Source organism: Onthophagus taurus, chromosome 11 (genome assembly GCF_036711975.1).
Source record: "Onthophagus taurus isolate NC chromosome 11, IU_Otau_3.0, whole genome shotgun sequence".
NCBI classification, from domain to species: Eukaryota; Metazoa; Arthropoda; class Insecta; order Coleoptera; family Scarabaeidae; genus Onthophagus; species Onthophagus taurus.
In genome coordinates, this window is record NC_091976.1 from 6,901,824 (window position 1) to 6,922,049 (window position 20,226).

Consider the following 20,226-nt stretch of genomic DNA (forward strand, 5'->3'; position numbering starts at 1 on the left):
TTCAAGCATGGACTGCGTGGTCTGAAGAATATCCTCGCCAGACCCAGGAGCTAGATTTCAATAAAATTGTCGAAAAAAGTGACTAATGGCATTTATTAGAACTTCTGAAAGTCAAGTTTAGAACGATTTTTTTTCTCTTACCCCTTGCAACCCTTATATTAATTGTACACATATGTGTACATTGGGTCTGATTTACACATCTTGTTTCAATAGCTACAATGTACACATATGTGTACAAATTAAAAATAGTGCTCATTAAAAAATGGTTTATTGGCACAAAATAAAGAAAATTAACACATTATTAGTAAATATTAATAAAAACTTAAACGATATTAGTAAATTGTAAAGAAAACAGTTTAACTTTTACATCGATCGCTAACCGTGAAATTCAATGAAACAATGACGTTCCTTCACTACACACAACAAATTTTTACAGGTGGTACACTGTATCCTAGTGCGTTTATTGCATCCAGGGTTTCTGCATCTTTGGGCATCTTTGATGTCAATAGCTTGAGGCAGATGTAAAGCTTTTGATTTTGCTACCTCTTTGGATGGCAGTGGAACATGTCCTGGTCGCCCAAGAGACTTCCTTTGTTTTGCTCTTCGTTGTAATTCATCATCTTCCGAATCTGATGTAGTTTCAACTGAAGTAACACCTTTTATTAAACATTCGGCAATTCTTGTCTTGAATTCAACTAAGTCCAAAATATTCTTTTTTTGGGTATTAAATTCTTTACAATCTAATCTGTACTGAAGCCAACAATTTACAGCTGCACTGTCCATAAAATGCTCAAATACTCTCACTGGCCATTTTTTGGTTTTGTGGTAACTCCTGTATGCTGCAATCACACTATTAGCTAAATCTACCCCACCCATGTTAACATTATAATGTTTTACTACTGCTGGCTGAGGAATCTCTATGTATTTTTGTTCAGGATTGGAGTATCTTTTGCATTGAACAATTGGTTCTACGGTGTGGGTTGTAGATGCCATCGTTACAGCTTTATTATCCATCCATCTAGTGAGAGTTATTTTTTTGTCTTCTCTGACTTTCGATCTGATGGTTCCCCTTCCCAACTTTTTCATTTGATAATCATTTGGAAACCCAACGTTTGGAAACCTGTTCTGCATTGTTGTTCCTGTACCACATATTCCTTTTTCTTTTAACACGTTGACTGCCAGAGCGATTTATATTGTATTTTACGTTCGGGCTACGGACATATTTTACCTTTCGCCAAAATTTTCATTTTTTGAGCCATGATGCGCAGGAATAGATATATACGAGTAATGAAGTCCCACGGAGGAAATTTTAAAAAAAGCATCACCCCTGCGAAGAAAATCGCGGAAATGTGTCTCGGTCATACTGACCGAGCCGGCACCGTGTGGAAGTTAGTAATGTTCCACGCCGCGCCGTCCCGGTCAACATCTCAAACGGCTGAGTTCAGTACACGTGTTGGTTTTGTTTACGTTATGCGCGCATAAACATGTCGCGGTGGTATCCAAAAAATGACCCAAAGCGACCACTTACGGAACAGGAACTTTTTGATATCTTGAATAATTCCGACTATGAAGGTATGTAATGTCATTTTACATAAATAAAACGCGGTGTTATATATACTTTCCCCGAAATAGATGATGGTAACATAGATGAAGCCACCGCCGAAAATGATGAGGAGCAAATGTCAGATTCTAGTGATAGCGAAATGAATGAAGTCCCTCAGCAAATTGAAACACAAGCATCTGAGAGTGAAAGTAACGTGGAAGAACCAGAAGCCTTCTCTGATTCTCAAGATGATAGGACTCCAAATGCGCTCAGAAATATTGATGGCCCTGAATGGAAAGCACCCCAAGGTAATCAGCCAGTTCTTATCCCATTCACGAAAGAGTCGGGAGTCAATAAAAATGTGTCCGAGCTTCTTATTGTTGAGGAACCTCTTGGGTTCTATTCTGCGCTGGTTGATGATGGCATATTTCAGTATATAGTCGATCAAACTAATTTATATGCCACGCAAACCCTTACGAATAAGAAAGATGTTACACCTCACGCGAGAGTAAACGATTGGTTCCCGACAGATATCTACGAGATGAAGCGTTTTTTTGGATTGGTTATTTATATGGGTATAGTTCGTCTACCAAAACTAGCAGACTATTGGAGCAGGGAACCAATGTTCAAAACCGAATTTGCTTCTGCAGCAATGCCCCGTAACAGATTTCAATTGCTTCTGAACATGATTCACTTTGCGGACAATGAAAACAATCCCCAAAATGACAGACTTCACAAAATCCAGAGTTTGGTTGATATGGTGGTCCATAATTTCCAGACGGTACTTGAACCTGGCGAAACAATTTGTATTGACGAATCACTAATACCGTTCCGTGGCCGGATCGTTACACGTCAATATCTAAAGGGAAAACGTCATAAGTATGGCATCAAAATTTTCAAGCTCTGTTGTAACGAAGGCTATACCTATAACATACAAATTTATGCCGGCAAAAATATTGACCAACAGCAAACTACTCCAACCAGAGTAGTAATGAAACTAGCTGAGCCATTACTCGATTGCGGAAGAACCATGGTAACGGATAATTGGTACACCAGTCTGTCAGTAGCAGAACAGTTGCTGGATAGACAAACACACCTAATTGGCACTTTGAGGAAGAACCGAAAAGGAAATCCGCGTACAGTGACCGAAAAAAAACTTAAGCCCGGAGAATGTTTTGCAGGAGAAAATCATAAGGGAATAACTATACTTTCTTGGAGAGACAAGCGTTACGTTCTGATGCTCTCTACAAAGCACTCAGATTCTCAAACTGAAGTGCGAAATCGAAGGTTACAAACAAAGAAAAAGCCCGAAGTGGTACTTGCCTACAATAAAGGAAAATCGCCTGTTGATCAGTCAGATCAAATGACAGCATACCAATCACCACTTAGAAAAACAATAAAGTGGTATCGAAAATTGGCCTTTGAGATCTTGCTGAATACAGCAATTATAAATGCGTGGTTAATGTACAAGGAAGTCAAACATGAGAATATAAGCATCCTGGCATTTCGCAAATCAGTTGCCTATGGTTTATGCAGTGTGCGTCCTCCTCCAGCAGAAGAAATTGAAACCGTTATGCTAAGTAGAAATCTGCGTCCACGTCATGAACTGTCTGAAAAAGAAGTCCAAAAACGCAAACCGTGTCAGACGTGTTACGAAACTGCGAAAAAAACGCATGGCTGGCGTGTAGCAAGGAACCTGAAGAGGATTCGAACTTACTGTAAAGGGTGTGAAGGATAGCCTCATCTGTGTATTACGTGTTTCAATAAAACACATCGCTATACTGCGAAGTGAAATGCCTAACTATTTTTTACCTTTTGTCTGCCATTTCTTTGCCGCTAAATTTGTACGCAAGAAACTATCTCTGCGCAGCGTTCCTTCCAGGCCGGCTCGGTCAATCTGCACAGTCAAAACAATTACAAGCCGAGCGTCTGGCATGTGCGACGCGAAAAACTGACTCGGTCATATTGACCGAGTCGGCATGGAGTTCAAAATATGTTCTCGGTCATATAGACCGCGTCGGCTTGGAAGAAAGATATTTTCTCGGCCATAGTGACCGAGACGGCATTCAACGTGTTAATTTTTCAAAAAGATTAACCCTTGTAAAATATCTGTCAAAGTACATGTTGGTTCCTGGTAGACAGGTTTCACTAAGTCGTAAAACTGCTCTACCGCTAACGCTAAGATTTGCTTCTTCTGTATCTTGTGAAAGTCTTGTAGTTTTTCCTTAATAAATTTCGAAGTCCAGAATTAAGCTGTTCGGAGACGCTAGCACATAATTTTTCAAACCAGTCGGGTTTGGTTTACGTGGAACGTACTGACGTATACCAACATGTTCTGAAAAAGGTATTATTTGTTCATCGATGCTTACATTCTGCTCTCTCGGAAGCAGTAAAATTGCTTTATGAAAGTAATCGATAATAGGCCGAATTTTCCAGAGCTTGTCACGATTCTTTGCATCAGCTGTTATGTCCAAATTGTTGACAGAAATTCCTTAATTTAAAATAACGATTTCTGGTTATTGCGTTGGCTATTAATGGTATTTTGTAACATCTGGACCAAAACATTCTAATTCTCGCCCCTAACACTTTATTGCAAGTTTGTTGAAAATGGATTATTGTATTTTCAGCAACTAATTTAAAAAAGTTTGTATCATAGTACTGGTAAAAATAATCGATTGGTGACCAAAGTTCCCTTTCATTAGAATTTCTTTGTTGAGGAATAAACTCTAGAAAATCTATTTCAATGTCGCAGTTCTGTTGTATGTCATACCAGGTCTTAATATTCTTTTTCTTTTTAGTGTTTCTTGTTGCACTTTTTGTTTTCTTTCTTTTTGTTGTGCTAGTGAAAGTTGACGGACCAGCTAATTCTGGAAGGGATTCTACATCAGACGATGTCCCATCATCATATTGCATCTGGGAGTTTGGCATAATTTGAGTAACGTTACTGTAGTCACTTGGGTCAATTTCGGTTTGTTCGAAGATATTTTCAACAATTTCATCATCTTCGCTGGTATCAGAATTAATATTTGGAACATTTTGAAAAGCATAATTTTCTGGGGGAACTGTTCCTCATCATCGGTTGCCCAAAAATCGCTTTGTTCAAGGATTTCGGCCAGTTCTTTATCAGTCAGAGCTTTCTTGCAACCTTTTTAGAAAAAAAGAAACCCATCACTACATTGTTCGACCCCTTTGCGTTTACATTTGTATAAAAATAAAATTAAAGCTTCAGATAGGATGAACACTTTTAAGTTGTTAAATTTAAAACACAACTAATTATGATTTAGAGTCATAATGACGCGAAACTTAATGTAAAATAACTGAAATTTTGTTATTAATTTAATTACTGACCGAGAAACCCCAAATTAAAAACTAAAAATAAAATAAGGTTTCAGACCCAATGTCCACAAATGTGTACAAACAACTTTGAGTACTAATTTCAAGGTTATGAGTAAACATTTGACAAAACGACATGTATTACCATAATAACTTAAGCATTAAAAATACCTCGAAAATAATAATTATGGTGGATCACGCTTTTATCGAAAGATATTTTAGGCTTACTTCGTTTACTACGTGGTCCCTTTGAAGTAGCTCCGTTAGTCGAATCCATCACTGCTACACATTCACACAACTCAAATTCCCTGGAGCGGTTGTTGCATGCTGATAATAAGAGATGTTAGGATAGCCAAACTGACGGGCCAGAACCGTACTAGGAAGCGCGGTAAAATATAAAATCTAGAAAAATAATTTGTCCACATATGTGTACGGTGGGTCTGACGAGGATATAACCAACATCGTCGTCCTGGAAGTAGACGTCCTCGAGCGACTAACGAACGTGAAGATCGTCGCCTTAGACAAATGATCCTTAGAGACAGATTTCGTTCTTCGGCTGCAATTGGTGTTGACTGAAGGAGAGATCTGAGGCAGATAGTGTCGCGAAGAACTGTGTACCGACAAATTTTATCTTTTAATTTCCATTCGTACCGATGTTTACGTTGTCGTCTTCCTTTGAGGCAACTTCACAAAAGAGTCAGACTTCTATGGTGCCAAGAAAGATAACGTTGCATTTTGCTCTTCGAGGTCACGGGCCAAACACCTGGTACTGTGGTATGGGGTGCCGTATAATTGGGGTATAAGTCACCCCTAGTTATCATCCCTGGCTGAAATACACACCGATACAGCCACGAGGTTTTACAGCCCGTTGTAATGCCCAGGCTAAACGAACGCCCTGACATCGCGTTCCAGCAGGATAACGCCCGATCTCATATCGCCCACATCTGTCAGAACTTCCTACATGAACAACTAGAAATTCTCCCCTTCACAGCTCGCTCTTCGGATTTAATCCCGATTGAGCATGTGTGGGATATAATAGCTCGCTATACATAAAAGGCGTTTACCACAAGCAGCAAACATCTTGCTGGAACTTCGTCGTCATCTACGGCAAGCCTGGGAGAAGATTCCACAAGATACCAATGATCATGTCATTCAGAGGATGCCTCGTAGAGTTAGGCAGTGTATGAACAATCGTAGGGATGTAATATTTTATTGACATAAATTGTTGGTATTTATTTTTCAATTGTTGTGATTTATCACCGAAATAAATACAAATTACTTGTAAAAATTTCAGCATTGTGACTCAGCTCTTTCGAGGTGTTGCAATTTTTTTGGCACGCAGTTTATGTTATCGGACAACAACAAACTGACATATACTTCAAAAGATAATTTCTTCGTCGATGAAAACGTTTATGGTAAATGGAGTTCGCTAACGTGTCATGTTAGAAGACTATCGTTCGCCAAAATTGGAATAACTTGACATCAGTGAAATATGATTCCAATAATTTGTTTACCTACAACTAACTTTGGAAACGGAAACTGCAAAAACAGTTATCTTTCCTTGATGTACTGGTCACTAGGAAAACAGATGGGGGTATGGAACTGAGAGTATATTGGAAGAAAACACACACGCACAGGAATCTACATCTTCCATCAATATCCACAACGGAAGAGGTCAGTGTTCCAAGCCTTGTTCCAACGAGCAGAAAGAATATGCGACAAAAGGAATTTAGAAGACTGTAGAAGAATTTCTACAAGATGTACTCCAGAATAACGGCTATACTATAAGGGAAGATCTAGTGAGCGACCCTACAAGCAGAGGGAATACACAGAAAGTATTGGACCAGCGAGTTTTTTCTGCGGGGTGCCAGAAGAAGAAAAATTGAGCAAAATTCGGATTTCAACCCAATTAAAAGAACGGGAGTCACCATAGATTTCGACTAGACCAAGGTACTAGCAAGAACCGGACATTATTGCCAAAGGATGGCAAGAGAGGCAATAGAGATTCATCGACTTAGGAACAACATGAATGGAGAAGACGGTTGGAAACCTAGAGGAGCTCAGGGACAATATCGAACGCAAAATTACCAACGTTCCAGCAGATATCTGCGAAAGACTCGCTGTGATCAAACGTATCAAGAATATCACCTGGAACAAACTTCAGCGCAGTAATGTCTAAAAGATTTTTTATGATTTTCAGAACATTTTTAAAGATTTTGAAAAACATTCAAGCTTATTTAAAGATTTCCAAAGATAAAAGTTATGATTTTTTCAAAAAATAAAACTATCTCCCTGTTCTGGTACAAATTTACATTTTCATCTTTTAGGGTTAAGTGTCGGAAGCTCTACTATCATGCAGTCAAATGAATTTGGAAATATAAACTTGTATGAGTGAAGTGCGGAAAGATACTTATTGTCATTACATATTTTTATGGAAATCTGGTTCTTCTTGATTTTTTTTATATTCCTAAACCATTTACTATTTTCTTTTTGTTTGAAAATTGAATTCTTTACATTTTTACAGTTAATCTAAGAAAACTTCAAATCATTCAGCATTTCTAATTAATTTAATTTTAACAAAATCGTATTTCTCATCATCCATTAAAGGAAATACAAAGAGAAAATTGCTTCTGCTATTTCCTCTCTTTTTTGAATACCAGCTTTCTTTGCAACTTTACTAAATGGGAATTGAAGAAAGTTTCTGACCAATTTAGTTTGATCTGCATCATATTGTTCATTATTGCTAAAACGGCATATTATGATGAAAAAATTGATTACTCCTATTCTAATTTTTTTGAAAAATTAGAACCAATTTTATTGTAATTTTTGGAAATTATGAATTTTACAGAATTATTCATCAATCTTTTCAACAAAACTACACCCTATTCTTCACCATCTACAGCAGCAAATATGGAAAAAACATTATGTTAGTCATTTTCTATTTCTTTACAAAATTAATTTCCCATGAATTTTTGTAAATTTCGATGTGAACAAAATTTCTGATCATATGGCTGCAAATAAGGGAAAGAATTATTATTGTAAATTTTTATTTCTTTGGAATACCGAGTTTTCTGGAATTTAAGCATGTGTTGGGTATACCAAAATTTCTGATCAATTTAATTTGATCTGAGTCTTAACTCTTCATCATCTACAGCAGTTCATATGGAAAGAAAATTATGTTAGTCATTTCTAATGTTATTGAAAATGTTAACCACACATCACATTTTCATCAGCTTTAATATCAAAAACGAAAAAAAAACTATTATTGTAAATTTTTCTTTGGAAATACGATGTTTTCGGAAAGGTTTGCGTATTTCAGGTTGAACAAAATTACTAATTAATTAATTAGCTGCATAGCAGCAGCTATAGAACTGCATTCTATTCCTTATCTTCTACTGCTATAAATAAGTTTGTCATTTCCAATTTCTTTGGTACATCAATTTTCCAGGAATTTTTGCAAATTTCAAATTTAACAAGATTTCTGATTTCTGAATTTAATTCTATCTGCAACATATTTTCATCATATATAGCAGCAAATATAGAAAGAAAATTATTATTGCCAATTTTTAATTTGTTTTTTTTTAATTTATTATAATTCCAGTTGAGTAAAATTACTGAACAATATAATTTAACCTGCATTGCATTCTTCATCATCGACAGTAGGACACACGCAAAAAAATCTTTGTCATTTTTTGCGTTGGACAAAATTCCTGATCAAGTTGTTCTCAACTGCATCGTATTTCCTATCATCCGCAGTAGCAAATCGTAAGATTTTTTTTCATTTTTTCTTTTCAAATGGTTTTCCAGAACTGTTGCACATTTCGAGTTAAGCTTAATTTCTGATCAAATTCAATTGAAGCTACATCGTATTCCTTTTCAGGAAATACGGAAAGATGCCTTTTTAAAACGCATCATTTTTTAAAATCAGGTGGTAAAGTGGTGCACTACTATCATGCTCTCTATACATATACAGGTGTCCCACGTAACTGGTTCGTTCGAACTATTTAGGTTCCACTATTCGTACAGTTTTGAAATTTTGGTTATAGGGGTTTATCATCCAAAATTATCGATTTAAAATACTTTCAAGATGGCCGCCACTTCCGGTCTACCGGAAGTAGACCATAACTTTGTTATTTTAAATGGAATGTCATAGTTTTTATTACACCATTTAATTATATGTGAAAAATATCATGATTTTGATACAACTAAAATGATTTGATTTTTTGATTTTTTTGTATTTATCGTTTTTGAGTTATTTTGATTTTAATTTTTGTTTGACAAATTTCATCATGCTCTTTAAATCCCCATTTCACATTCTCGAAAATTTTAAAATATTTTAAAGTGTATAAAATGACTTAAATATTTCAATTAATATTTTTAAATAATAATTTTTTAACGTGATAGAAAAAATTTTTCGAATTTTGTTGTACTTTTACTGGTTTATTTATATTTTTGTTGTCTAACTAGTTTCGGCAAAAGCCATCATCAGAGACAAAAGTCATTGTATCTTACAGGAATATAATTTATTTAAATAATTTTTTAAATATTTAAATAAATGTGGTTATAGAAAAATAATTTCCCGAAAATGGTTAGGAATTAAAAGATCACATTTTTCAGGCTATAAAGAAACCTTTGAAGTTAGTTCGTAGTGAAAATATTATATAATATTATATTTTCGAAAGGTAATGTGATTCTAAAAGACAGCTGTGTCATCACTTCGTTAGGAGTTAAGGAGCCACTTCCGTTTGACAGATGTCCATTTTAGAATAATACCCATATTAGAAGTTTCTTTACTACAGTTATTTGCGTTTTTCAGTTATCCAGTTTACACACATACAATACCTTCCCTTTATAGATATCGTATATGCAAGAAAATAAAAATAGTAAATATACAAAAAATGGTGCTTAGATGATCCTATATCGTGTTCAGCACTTTTTATCTAATACACGAATTATTTGGAAGGTTTGTCAATCAGGAACACGATGGTTGGGAAAAGTTTTAATGTATGAATATATATTCCCTAAAGGAATTTTGATCGGCAAGTTCATACGTAAATTACAGGGCAGTCATGTCGATGTTAGTTTAGCACTGTGAGAGGCATTAATAAATCACAAACAGAAACTGCTGTCAACTCTAACATGGTTTGTATACTCAACTGATGGCTACCTTTAAATTTTAAAATACCTTTGCTTTTGTGCATAACAACTACAGACATGAACAATATCTAGTAATGAATAAATTATAGTAAGAATAAATAAGAGGAATAAAAATATTAGGTTTAGGTGTACATGGATTATGTAGAGATAGAATTGGTTTGATAGGGCTAGGATTGACTTCGAATTAGACATAATTCCCAGTTATGAAATTGTGGATTATCTTTTGGTAATTTCTTACCAACTATTTTTGTCAATACCATTGTTCATTTTTCAGTTATAAATCCTTTTGTTATTGAATGTGTCAAATTTGAAGTGCTTGAAATATTATGTTCGCTAGGTTGGTAATAATCATTAACGGGTTATATTAACAATTTTCATCCACAATATTATTTCCTAGCATATTTAGTTTTCGAGTTGCAATAAAAATTGTTATTCAAAAGCGTCAAGTTGAAAAGTTAAATATTATAGGGTTTATAACTAACCACGTGAATTAGTTGAAAAAAAACACGATTGTGGATGATGTTTTTGCACTTTATTGCCAACAATTTTTGTTAATATTCACTCGAACAATTCTTACTTTCTTAGATCACAATAATTTTGATGGAGGTCAAAAACGAAATGAGATGTTATACAGCAAACTTCTTCTTTAAAAAGTAGATACTTTAGTTATTGATTAGAAAGACTTTCATACAAACTGTCTGTGAAATCGATTTTCCACGAATTTTTGTAATTAATTAACTCTATATATTAAAAATTATCAAAATTTCGATTGAGTTTAAAGTTTTGTATCTCAAAAACGAAAAGAGATTGTTTAAAAGAAACTTCTTCGTTGAAAAGTAGATGCTTTAATTAATAGTTAGTAATAGTTTCATACAAATTCTCTGTGAAATCGAATTTTCCACGAATTTTTGAAATTAACAATGAAAAATTTAAAAATTATTGAAACTTCGATTAAGTTTGAAGACTTGTATTTCAAAAACGAAAAGAGATTTTTTTAAAACAAACTTCTTCATTGAAAAGTAGATGCTTTAATTAGTAATTAGCAATAGTTTCATACAAATTCTCTGTGAAATCGATTTTCCACGAATTTTTGACCTTAACCCTCAAATATTTCAAATTTATCGAAACTTCGATTAAGTTTAAAGACTTGTATCTCAAAAACGATAACAGATTTTTTAAAACAAACTTCTTCATTGAAAAGTAAATGCTTTAATTAGTAATTAGAAATGGTTTCATACAAATTCTCTGTGAAATCGATTTTCCACGAATTTTTGACATCAACCCTGAAAAATTACAAATTTATCGAATATTCGATTGAGTTTCAAGACTTGTATCTCAAAAACGAAAAGAGATTTCTTAAAACAAACTTCTTCATTGAAAAGTAGATGCTTTAATAAGTAATTAGTAATAGTTTCATACAAATTCTCTGTGAAATCGATTTTCTACGAATTTTTGACATTAACCCTGAAAAATTACAAATTTATCGAATATTCGATTGAGTTTCAAGACTTGTATCTCAAAAACGAAAAGAGATTTTTTAAAACAAACTTCTTCATTGAAAAGTAGATGCTTTAATAAGTAATTAGTAATAGTTTCATACAAATTCTCTGTGAAATCGATTTTTCATGAATTTTTGACATTAACTCTGAAAAATTACAAATTTATCGAAATTTCGATTGAGTTTCAAGACTTGTATCTCAAAAACGAAAAGAGATTTTCTAAAACCAACTTATTCATGAAAAAGTAGATGCTTTAACTAGTAATTAGTAATAGTGTCATACAAATTCTTTCTGAAATCAATTTTCCACGAATTTTTGACATTAACCGTGAAAAATTACAAATTTATCGAATATTCGATTGAGTTTCAAGACTTGTATCTCAAAAACGAAAAGAGATTTTTTAAAACAAACTTCTTCATTGAAAAGTAGATGCTTTAATAAGTAATTAGTAATAGTTTCATACAAATTCTCTGTGAAATCGATTTTCCACGAATTTTTGACATTAACCCTGAAAAATTACAAATTTATCGAATATTCGATTGAGTTTCAAGACTTGTATCTCAAAAACGAAAAGAGATTTTTTAAAACAAACTTCTGCATTGAAAAGTAGATGCTTTAATAAGTAATTAGTAATAGTTTCATACAAATTCTCTGTGAAATCGATTTTCCACGAATTTTTGACATTAACCCTGAAAAATTACAAATTTATCGAATATTCGATTGAGTTTCAAGACTTGTATCTCAAAAACGAAAAGAGATTTTTTAAAACAAACTTCTTCATTGAAAAGTAGATGCTTTAATAAGTAATTAGTAATAGTGTCATACAAATTCTTTCTGAAATCAATTTTCCACGAATTTTTGACATTAACCGTGAAAAATTACAAATTTATCGAATATTCGATTGAGTTTCAAGACTTGTATCTCAAAAACGAAAAGAGATTTTTTAAAACAAACTTCTTCATTGAAAAGTAGATGCTTTAATAAGTAATTAGTAATAGTTTCATACAAATTCTCTGTGAAATCGATTTTCCACGAATTTTTGACATTAACCCTGAAAAATTACAAATTTATCGAATATTCGATTGAGTTTCAAGACTTGTATCTCAAAAACGAAAAGAGATTTTTTAAAACAAACTTCTTCATTGAAAAGTAGATGCTTTAATAAGTAATTAGTAATAGTTTCATACAAATTCTCTGTGAAATCGATTTTCCACGAATTTTTGACATTAACACTGAAAAATTACAAATTTATCGAATATTCGATTGAGTTTCAAGACTTGTATCTCAAAAACGAAAAGAGATTTTTTAAAACAAACTTCTTCATTGAAAAGTAGATGCTTTAATAAGTAATTAGTAATAGTTTCATACAAATTCTCTGTGAAATCGATTTTCCACGAATTTTTGACATTAACCCTGAAAAATTACAAATTTATCGAATATTCGATTGAGTTTCAAGACTTGTATCTCAAAAACGAAAAGAGATTTTTTAAAACAAACTTCTTCATTGAAAAGTAGATGCTTTAATAAGTAATTAGTAATAGTGTCATACAAATTCTTTCTGAAATCAATTTTCCACGAATTTTTGACATTAACCGTGAAAAATTACAAATTTATCGAATATTCGATTGAGTTTCAAGACTTGTATCTCAAAAACGAAAAGAGATTTTTTAAAACAAACTTCTTCATTGAAAAGTAGATGCTTTAATAAGTAATTAGTAATAGTTTCATACAAATTCTCTGTGAAATCGATTTTCCACGAATTTTTGACATTAACCCTGAAAAATTACAAATTTATCGAATATTCGATTGAGTTTCAAGACTTGTATCTCAAAAACGAAAAGAGATTTTTTAAAACAAACTTCTTCATTGAAAAGTAGATGCTTTAATAAGTAATTAGTAATAGTTTCATACAAATTCTCTGTGAAATCGATTTTCCACGAATTTTTGACATTAACACTGAAAAATTACAAATTTATCGAATATTCGATTGAGTTTCAAGACTTGTATCTCAAAAACGAAAAGAGATTTTTTAAAACAAACTTCTGCATTGAAAAGTAGATGCTTTAATAAGTAATTAGTAATAGTTTCATACAAATTCTCTGTGAAATCGATTTTCCACGAATTTTTGACATTAACCCTGAAAAATTACAAATTTATCGAAAATTCGATTGAGTTTCAAGACTTGTATCTCAAAAACGAAAAGAGATTTTTTAAAACAAACTTCTGCATTGAAAAGTAGATGCTTTAATAAGTAATTAATAATAGTTTCATACAAATTCTCTGTGAAATCGATTTTCCACGAATTTTTGAAATTATCCCTGAAAAATTTTAAATTTATCGAAACTTCCATTGAATTTAAAGACTTGTATCTCAAAGAGGAATAAAGGTGTTTTAAAGCAAACTTCTACATTGAAAAGTAGATGCTTTAATAAGTAATTAGTAATAGTGTCATACAAATTCTTTCTGAAATCAATTTTCCACGAATTTTTGACATTAACCGTGAAAAATTACAAATTTATCGAATATTCGATTGAGTTTCAAGACTTGTATCTCAAAAACGAAAAGAGATTTTTTAAAACAAACTTCTTCATTGAAAAGTAGATGCTTTAATAAGTAATTAGTAATAGTTTCATACAAATTCTCTGTGAAATCGATTTTCCACGAATTTTTGACATTAACCCTGAAAAATTACAAATTTATCGAATATTCGATTGAGTTTCAAGACTTGTATCTCAAAAACGAAAAGAGATTTTTTAAAACAAACTTCTGCATTGAAAAGTAGATGCTTTAATAAGTAATTAGTAATAGTTTCATACAAATTCTCTGTGAAATCGATTTTCCACGAATTTTTGACATTAACCCTGAAAAATTACAAATTTATCGAATATTCGATTGAGTTTCAAGACTTGTATCTCAAAAACGAAAAGAGATTTTTTAAAACAAACTTCTTCATTGAAAAGTAGATGCTTTAATAAGTAATTAGTAATAGTGTCATACAAATTCTTTCTGAAATCAATTTTCCACGAATTTTTGACATTAACCGTGAAAAATTACAAATTTATCGAATATTCGATTGAGTTTCAAGACTTGTATCTCAAAAACGAAAAGAGATTTTTTAAAACAAACTTCTTCATTGAAAAGTAGATGCTTTAATAAGTAATTAGTAATAGTTTCATACAAATTCTCTGTGAAATCGATTTTCCACGAATTTTTGACATTAACCCTGAAAAATTACAAATTTATCGAATATTCGATTGAGTTTCAAGACTTGTATCTCAAAAACGAAAAGAGATTTTTTAAAACAAACTTCTTCATTGAAAAGTAGATGCTTTAATAAGTAATTAGTAATAGTTTCATACAAATTCTCTGTGAAATCGATTTTCCACGAATTTTTGACATTAACACTGAAAAATTACAAATTTATCGAATATTCGATTGAGTTTCAAGACTTGTATCTCAAAAACGAAAAGAGATTTTTTAAAACAAACTTCTTCATTGAAAAGTAGATGCTTTAATAAGTAATTAGTAATAGTTTCATACAAATTCTCTGTGAAATCGATTTTCCACGAATTTTTGACATTAACCCTGAAAAATTACAAATTTATCGAATATTCGATTGAGTTTCAAGACTTGTATCTCAAAAACGAAAAGAGATTTTTTAAAACAAACTTCTTCATTGAAAAGTAGATGCTTTAATAAGTAATTAGTAATAGTGTCATACAAATTCTTTCTGAAATCAATTTTCCACGAATTTTTGACATTAACCGTGAAAAATTACAAATTTATCGAATATTCGATTGAGTTTCAAGACTTGTATCTCAAAAACGAAAAGAGATTTTTTAAAACAAACTTCTTCATTGAAAAGTAGATGCTTTAATAAGTAATTAGTAATAGTTTCATACAAATTCTCTGTGAAATCGATTTTCCACGAATTTTTGACATTAACCCTGAAAAATTACAAATTTATCGAATATTCGATTGAGTTTCAAGACTTGTATCTCAAAAACGAAAAGAGATTTTTTAAAACAAACTTCTTCATTGAAAAGTAGATGCTTTAATAAGTAATTAGTAATAGTTTCATACAAATTCTCTGTGAAATCGATTTTCCACGAATTTTTGACATTAACACTGAAAAATTACAAATTTATCGAATATTCGATTGAGTTTCAAGACTTGTATCTCAAAAACGAAAAGAGATTTTTTAAAACAAACTTCTTCATTGAAAAGTAGATGCTTTAATAAGTAATTAGTAATAGTTTCATACAAATTCTCTGTGAAATCGATTTTCCACGAATTTTTGACATTAACCCTGAAAAATTACAAATTTATCGAATATTCGATTGAGTTTCAAGACTTGTATCTCAAAAACGAAAAGAGATTTTTTAAAACAAACTTCTTCATTGAAAAGTAGATGCTTTAATAAGTAATTAGTAATAGTGTCATACAAATTCTTTCTGAAATCAATTTTCCACGAATTTTTGACATTAACCGTGAAAAATTACAAATTTATCGAATATTCGATTGAGTTTCAAGACTTGTATCTCAAAAACGAAAAGAGATTTTTTAAAACAAACTTCTTCATTGAAAAGTAGATGCTTTAATAAGTAATTAGTAATAGTTTCATACAAATTCTCTGTGAAATCGATTTTCCACGAATTTTTGACATTAACCCTGAAAAATTACAAATTTATCGAATATTCGATTGAGTTTCAAGACTTGTATCTCAAAAACGAAAAGAGATTTTTTAAAACAAACTTCTTCATTGAAAAGTAGATGCTTTAATAAGTAATTAGTAATAGTTTCATACAAATTCTCTGTGAAATCGATTTTCCACGAATTTTTGACATTAACACTGAAAAATTACAAATTTATCGAATATTCGATTGAGTTTCAAGACTTGTATCTCAAAAACGAAAAGAGATTTTTTAAAACAAACTTCTGCATTGAAAAGTAGATGCTTTAATAAGTAATTAGTAATAGTTTCATACAAATTCTCTGTGAAATCGATTTTCCACGAATTTTTGACATTAACCCTGAAAAATTACAAATTTATCGAATATTCGATTGAGTTTCAAGACTTGTATCTCAAAAACGAAAAGAGATTTTTTAAAACAAACTTCTGCATTGAAAAGTAGATGCTTTAATAAGTAATTAATAATAGTTTCATACAAATTCTCTGTGAAATCGATTTTCCACGAATTTTTGAAATTATCCCTGAAAAATTTTAAATTTATCGAAACTTCCATTGAATTTAAAGACTTGTATCTCAAAGAGGAATAAAGGTGTTTTAAAGCAAACTTCTACATTGAAAAGTAGATGCTTTAATTAGTAATTAGTAATAGTTTCATATAAATTATCTGTGAAATCGATTTTCCACGAATTTTTGACAATAACCCTGAAAAATTACAAATTTATCGAAACTTCGATTGAGTTTCAAGACTTGTATCTCAAAAACGAAAAGAGATTTTTTAAAACCAACTTCTTCATTGAAAAGTAGATGCTTTAGAACCAAAAATAATTGAACTTTATGTATTTAATTCTCGCTAAACATATTTTGGGTTACCAAGTATATTTTCTAAAGATGTAATTTAAGTCCCTGTAACTTGTAGTAACTTGATATAGATCAGATTTATAGGGCTTTAAAAAAGTTTTAGGGTTACTTGAGTTGTTGTGATTTTTATGGTTTGCTGTGACAACTTTTACAACTATGTATTTAATTGGTATAAATATAGGGCATTTAAATAACAAACCAGAAACCAATTTTGCTATTAGAAATCTTAAAACAGCCATTTTTGATTACAGAATATGTTCATTTTAAGGTAGGGATTTTTATTATTTTAAAACATAAAACTCTATTTCTGACATAAAAAACTTTTTATATTATAGCAGCATGCAAATAAGGGTTCGGTCTAGATTTGTCGTGACCGATAACACTTCCTACTATAATAATGCGATACAAGCTTTCGCTTGAATTCCTGCAAAGCAAGAACAACGAACAGAAAAAAAAAACCAGTTAAAATAAAAAATGAACCAAATTCTGTTTACAAATTATAACACATGTTGTTTGGCAAAATTCATTGGCCATCTGGCAGATTTTGGCACCAATTTTTCCTGAAACGTTAAATTTTCCTCTATAATAATTTTTTTTCGTTTTTTATATTATTTATTTATTTTTGTTTTGAAATGTTTTCTCTACGCACCCATAGAATTTGAATAGCGGCGCGTTTGTTGTCTTTGAGAACGTGCTAATTGTATCAAGATGTTCTCAGACATCTGTCACGAGGAAGCCTAAATTTAAACCGTTATGGGACCGCGGCTTTTTTTATGGGATAGAATCTAAAATTGGGTGAGAGATTATTTGATGACCTCGATAAAGAAAACAAACGTTGTTGCCGCGACGTTGATGTACGACTTTCAAAGAGGAGTTTATCTTGTCTATGTGTCTCTTTTACGTGTAATACAGACCTCGTTAACTCGAACGAAAGTACCGTAACTTTCTACCGAGAAGTTAGTTTAATAAAAAAAATTATTACCCAATAGATTCTTCTTTAACAATTCCTAAAACAGTAGGAGTTGCTGTTGATTCCGCGGTGGTTGTGGTGTCTCTAGTTTCAGCGGCTGAAGTCGTAGCAATATCCTCAATATCTGAATCAATCCCTTTGTCCAGGTCCATATAGAACGAATCCCTGGAATCACTTGAACCCCTCCTCAGCTTCAAACTGAGATCAGGCGAACTATCTTCCATTCTTTCTTTATTATTTTTACCAAACAAAAAAATCTTTCAAAAATACCCAATTACTTGCATTTTTATTTCAAACATTCCATTCAAAATTTCTTTTTTTCCCAAATCCTTTGGGTTCATTTCGTTTCAAAAAGAAACTCGTCATCTCTTCGAAAAAAAAGACGAATAACAGACGTGACCCCGACAAAAACTCGCGACGAACTGAAAACACGAGCTGAATGGAACCCGCTGCTGAACAGGCTGCCGTGCGCAGTTCACGATCAACGCAAGGAGGAAGCTCGTTGGAGTTCATCGCTATGCGACGAACTGTGTGTGTGTGTGAGTGGAAACGGTAGCATGGTGGAAGAGGAAGCGGGGCGAAGAGTGGCCTCGAGGGTGCGAGCCAAGGGAGCCTGAAAAACAAAGGGCACAAAAGCCTATTCAGTTATGAGTCGTCGGTCGACCCCTTCCTGCTGCCTACGTACCGATGTTAATTACTTTCGGCAGGTTGACTTTTAAACACCTCTTTTAAAGTGATTGAAAATAGAGAGTAATTAGCTAGAAGAGTTGGAATGTAGTGTCTTTTAGATTTAAAGCAATTTTTGATGTTGTTTTTGAGATATATAAAGATAATTATCTGTAACATCATGGTTAAATTGAATTATGACAAAAGTTTGAGGTTGACCTTCTCGAAGTTACAAAAAATTGATTGAGATTAGGTTATGCCAGCGTTTCCCAAACTTTTTTAATTACGGCCCGGTACGAGATTTAAAAATTTTCCAACTTATGAAAAAAAAACATTTATTTAGAAATCAAATTTTATTTGTTGATAAAAATCAAGTTTATTGACACGATAAAAATAGCAGTAGCCATAAGTAACCATGGTAATCAATTATTTTAAACAATTTCCAAAGTGTGTCAAAAAGTGCTATAGAAAAACTTATTGAAGTGTGGTGGCGCACCACCTTGTTGAAATAACTGCCGTTGGAGTTGAGTTGGGTCAACATTATGAAATTATCGTTTTGAAAAAATCTAAAGATCTCTCTCCAGTCAAGGTTTCCTCAAAAAAGTAAGGTCCCAGGATAGTATGCCCTACTATTTCGCTGCACACATTGATCTTTTGCAAATATTGGGAGTGCAACTTTCTTGCCTAATGTGGACTTTGGGTAGCCCAATACCGACAATTTTCTATATTTACTTGTCCACTCAATGTAAATGTTTCCTAGTCGGAAAAAATCACGAACTGATTTTCCATGACGTATTCTTCCACAAATGATCTGTAGATTTTCGATAAATTTGGCATAATATGTGATTAATCCCAGAAAAAAACGCAATTATGAGACATTTTTGCTCAATCATGTAAATGGGTAATGTTACTGTTCTTCTATACCAGTATACGCTACAAGATTGTTCGTAGGTTGTAACTTAGGTTTTCCCAGGTTTTTACATACTATTTTACGGAATGTGCAACTCCTGGACCATAAAGCATTTGACAATCCTTGTTTTCAATTTTAACTGTTAACATTACTTTCCTTGATGTTCGTATGTTACATAGAGATGAAGTATCTGAGCTTGTTCCGTTGTCAGATGATGACTCATCGCTTGTTTTTGTTGTTACGTTTCGCGTGTGTGCAGTTTAATTTTTGTTTAACGTTGTTTTTCCTGAAGAAATGCAAACTTTCGCAAAATATCCTTTCTTTCCGCACGAAGAACAGGATTTATCCTTAGCTGGACAAGCTTGTCCAAGTTGTTGTTTTCTGTCCAAAGATTTAGGTATTGTTTCCGACTTTTGTTCGTATTTGTTGAAGTTTTGTTTTGTTACTTGGTATGTATGTTCTAATTAATTTTGTTGAGTAAGTGACGTTATATTTTGACAAAGTCTTTGTCGTCGTTGCAAAATTGTTATTAAAAAAACTACGACTTATTGTTGTTGAATGAGGATATAGGAATGATATTTTGCGGCTTTCTTGCCA

At 32.2% G+C, this 20,226-nt stretch overlaps 1 protein-coding gene across 4 annotated transcripts in view; it reads right to left on the bottom strand.

The window, feature by feature from the left end:
- Positions 1 to 18,524, bottom strand: part of LOC111419416 (proton channel OtopLc-like) — a 30,688-nt gene extending 12,164 nt beyond the window's left edge. For 3 of the 4 annotated variants that reach the window (XM_071199673.1, XM_071199672.1, XM_071199671.1), the window contains exon 1: positions 18,066 to 18,523. In XM_071199673.1, the coding sequence (XP_071055774.1) occupies positions 18,066 to 18,277 (212 nt within the window). In that variant the 5' untranslated portion in view covers positions 18,278 to 18,523. Of the gene's footprint in view, positions 1 to 18,065 lie in introns of all 4 variants that reach the window. The other variant, XM_071199674.1, reaches the window with a different exon arrangement.
- Between the last annotated feature and the right edge of the window lie 1,702 nt (positions 18,525 to 20,226).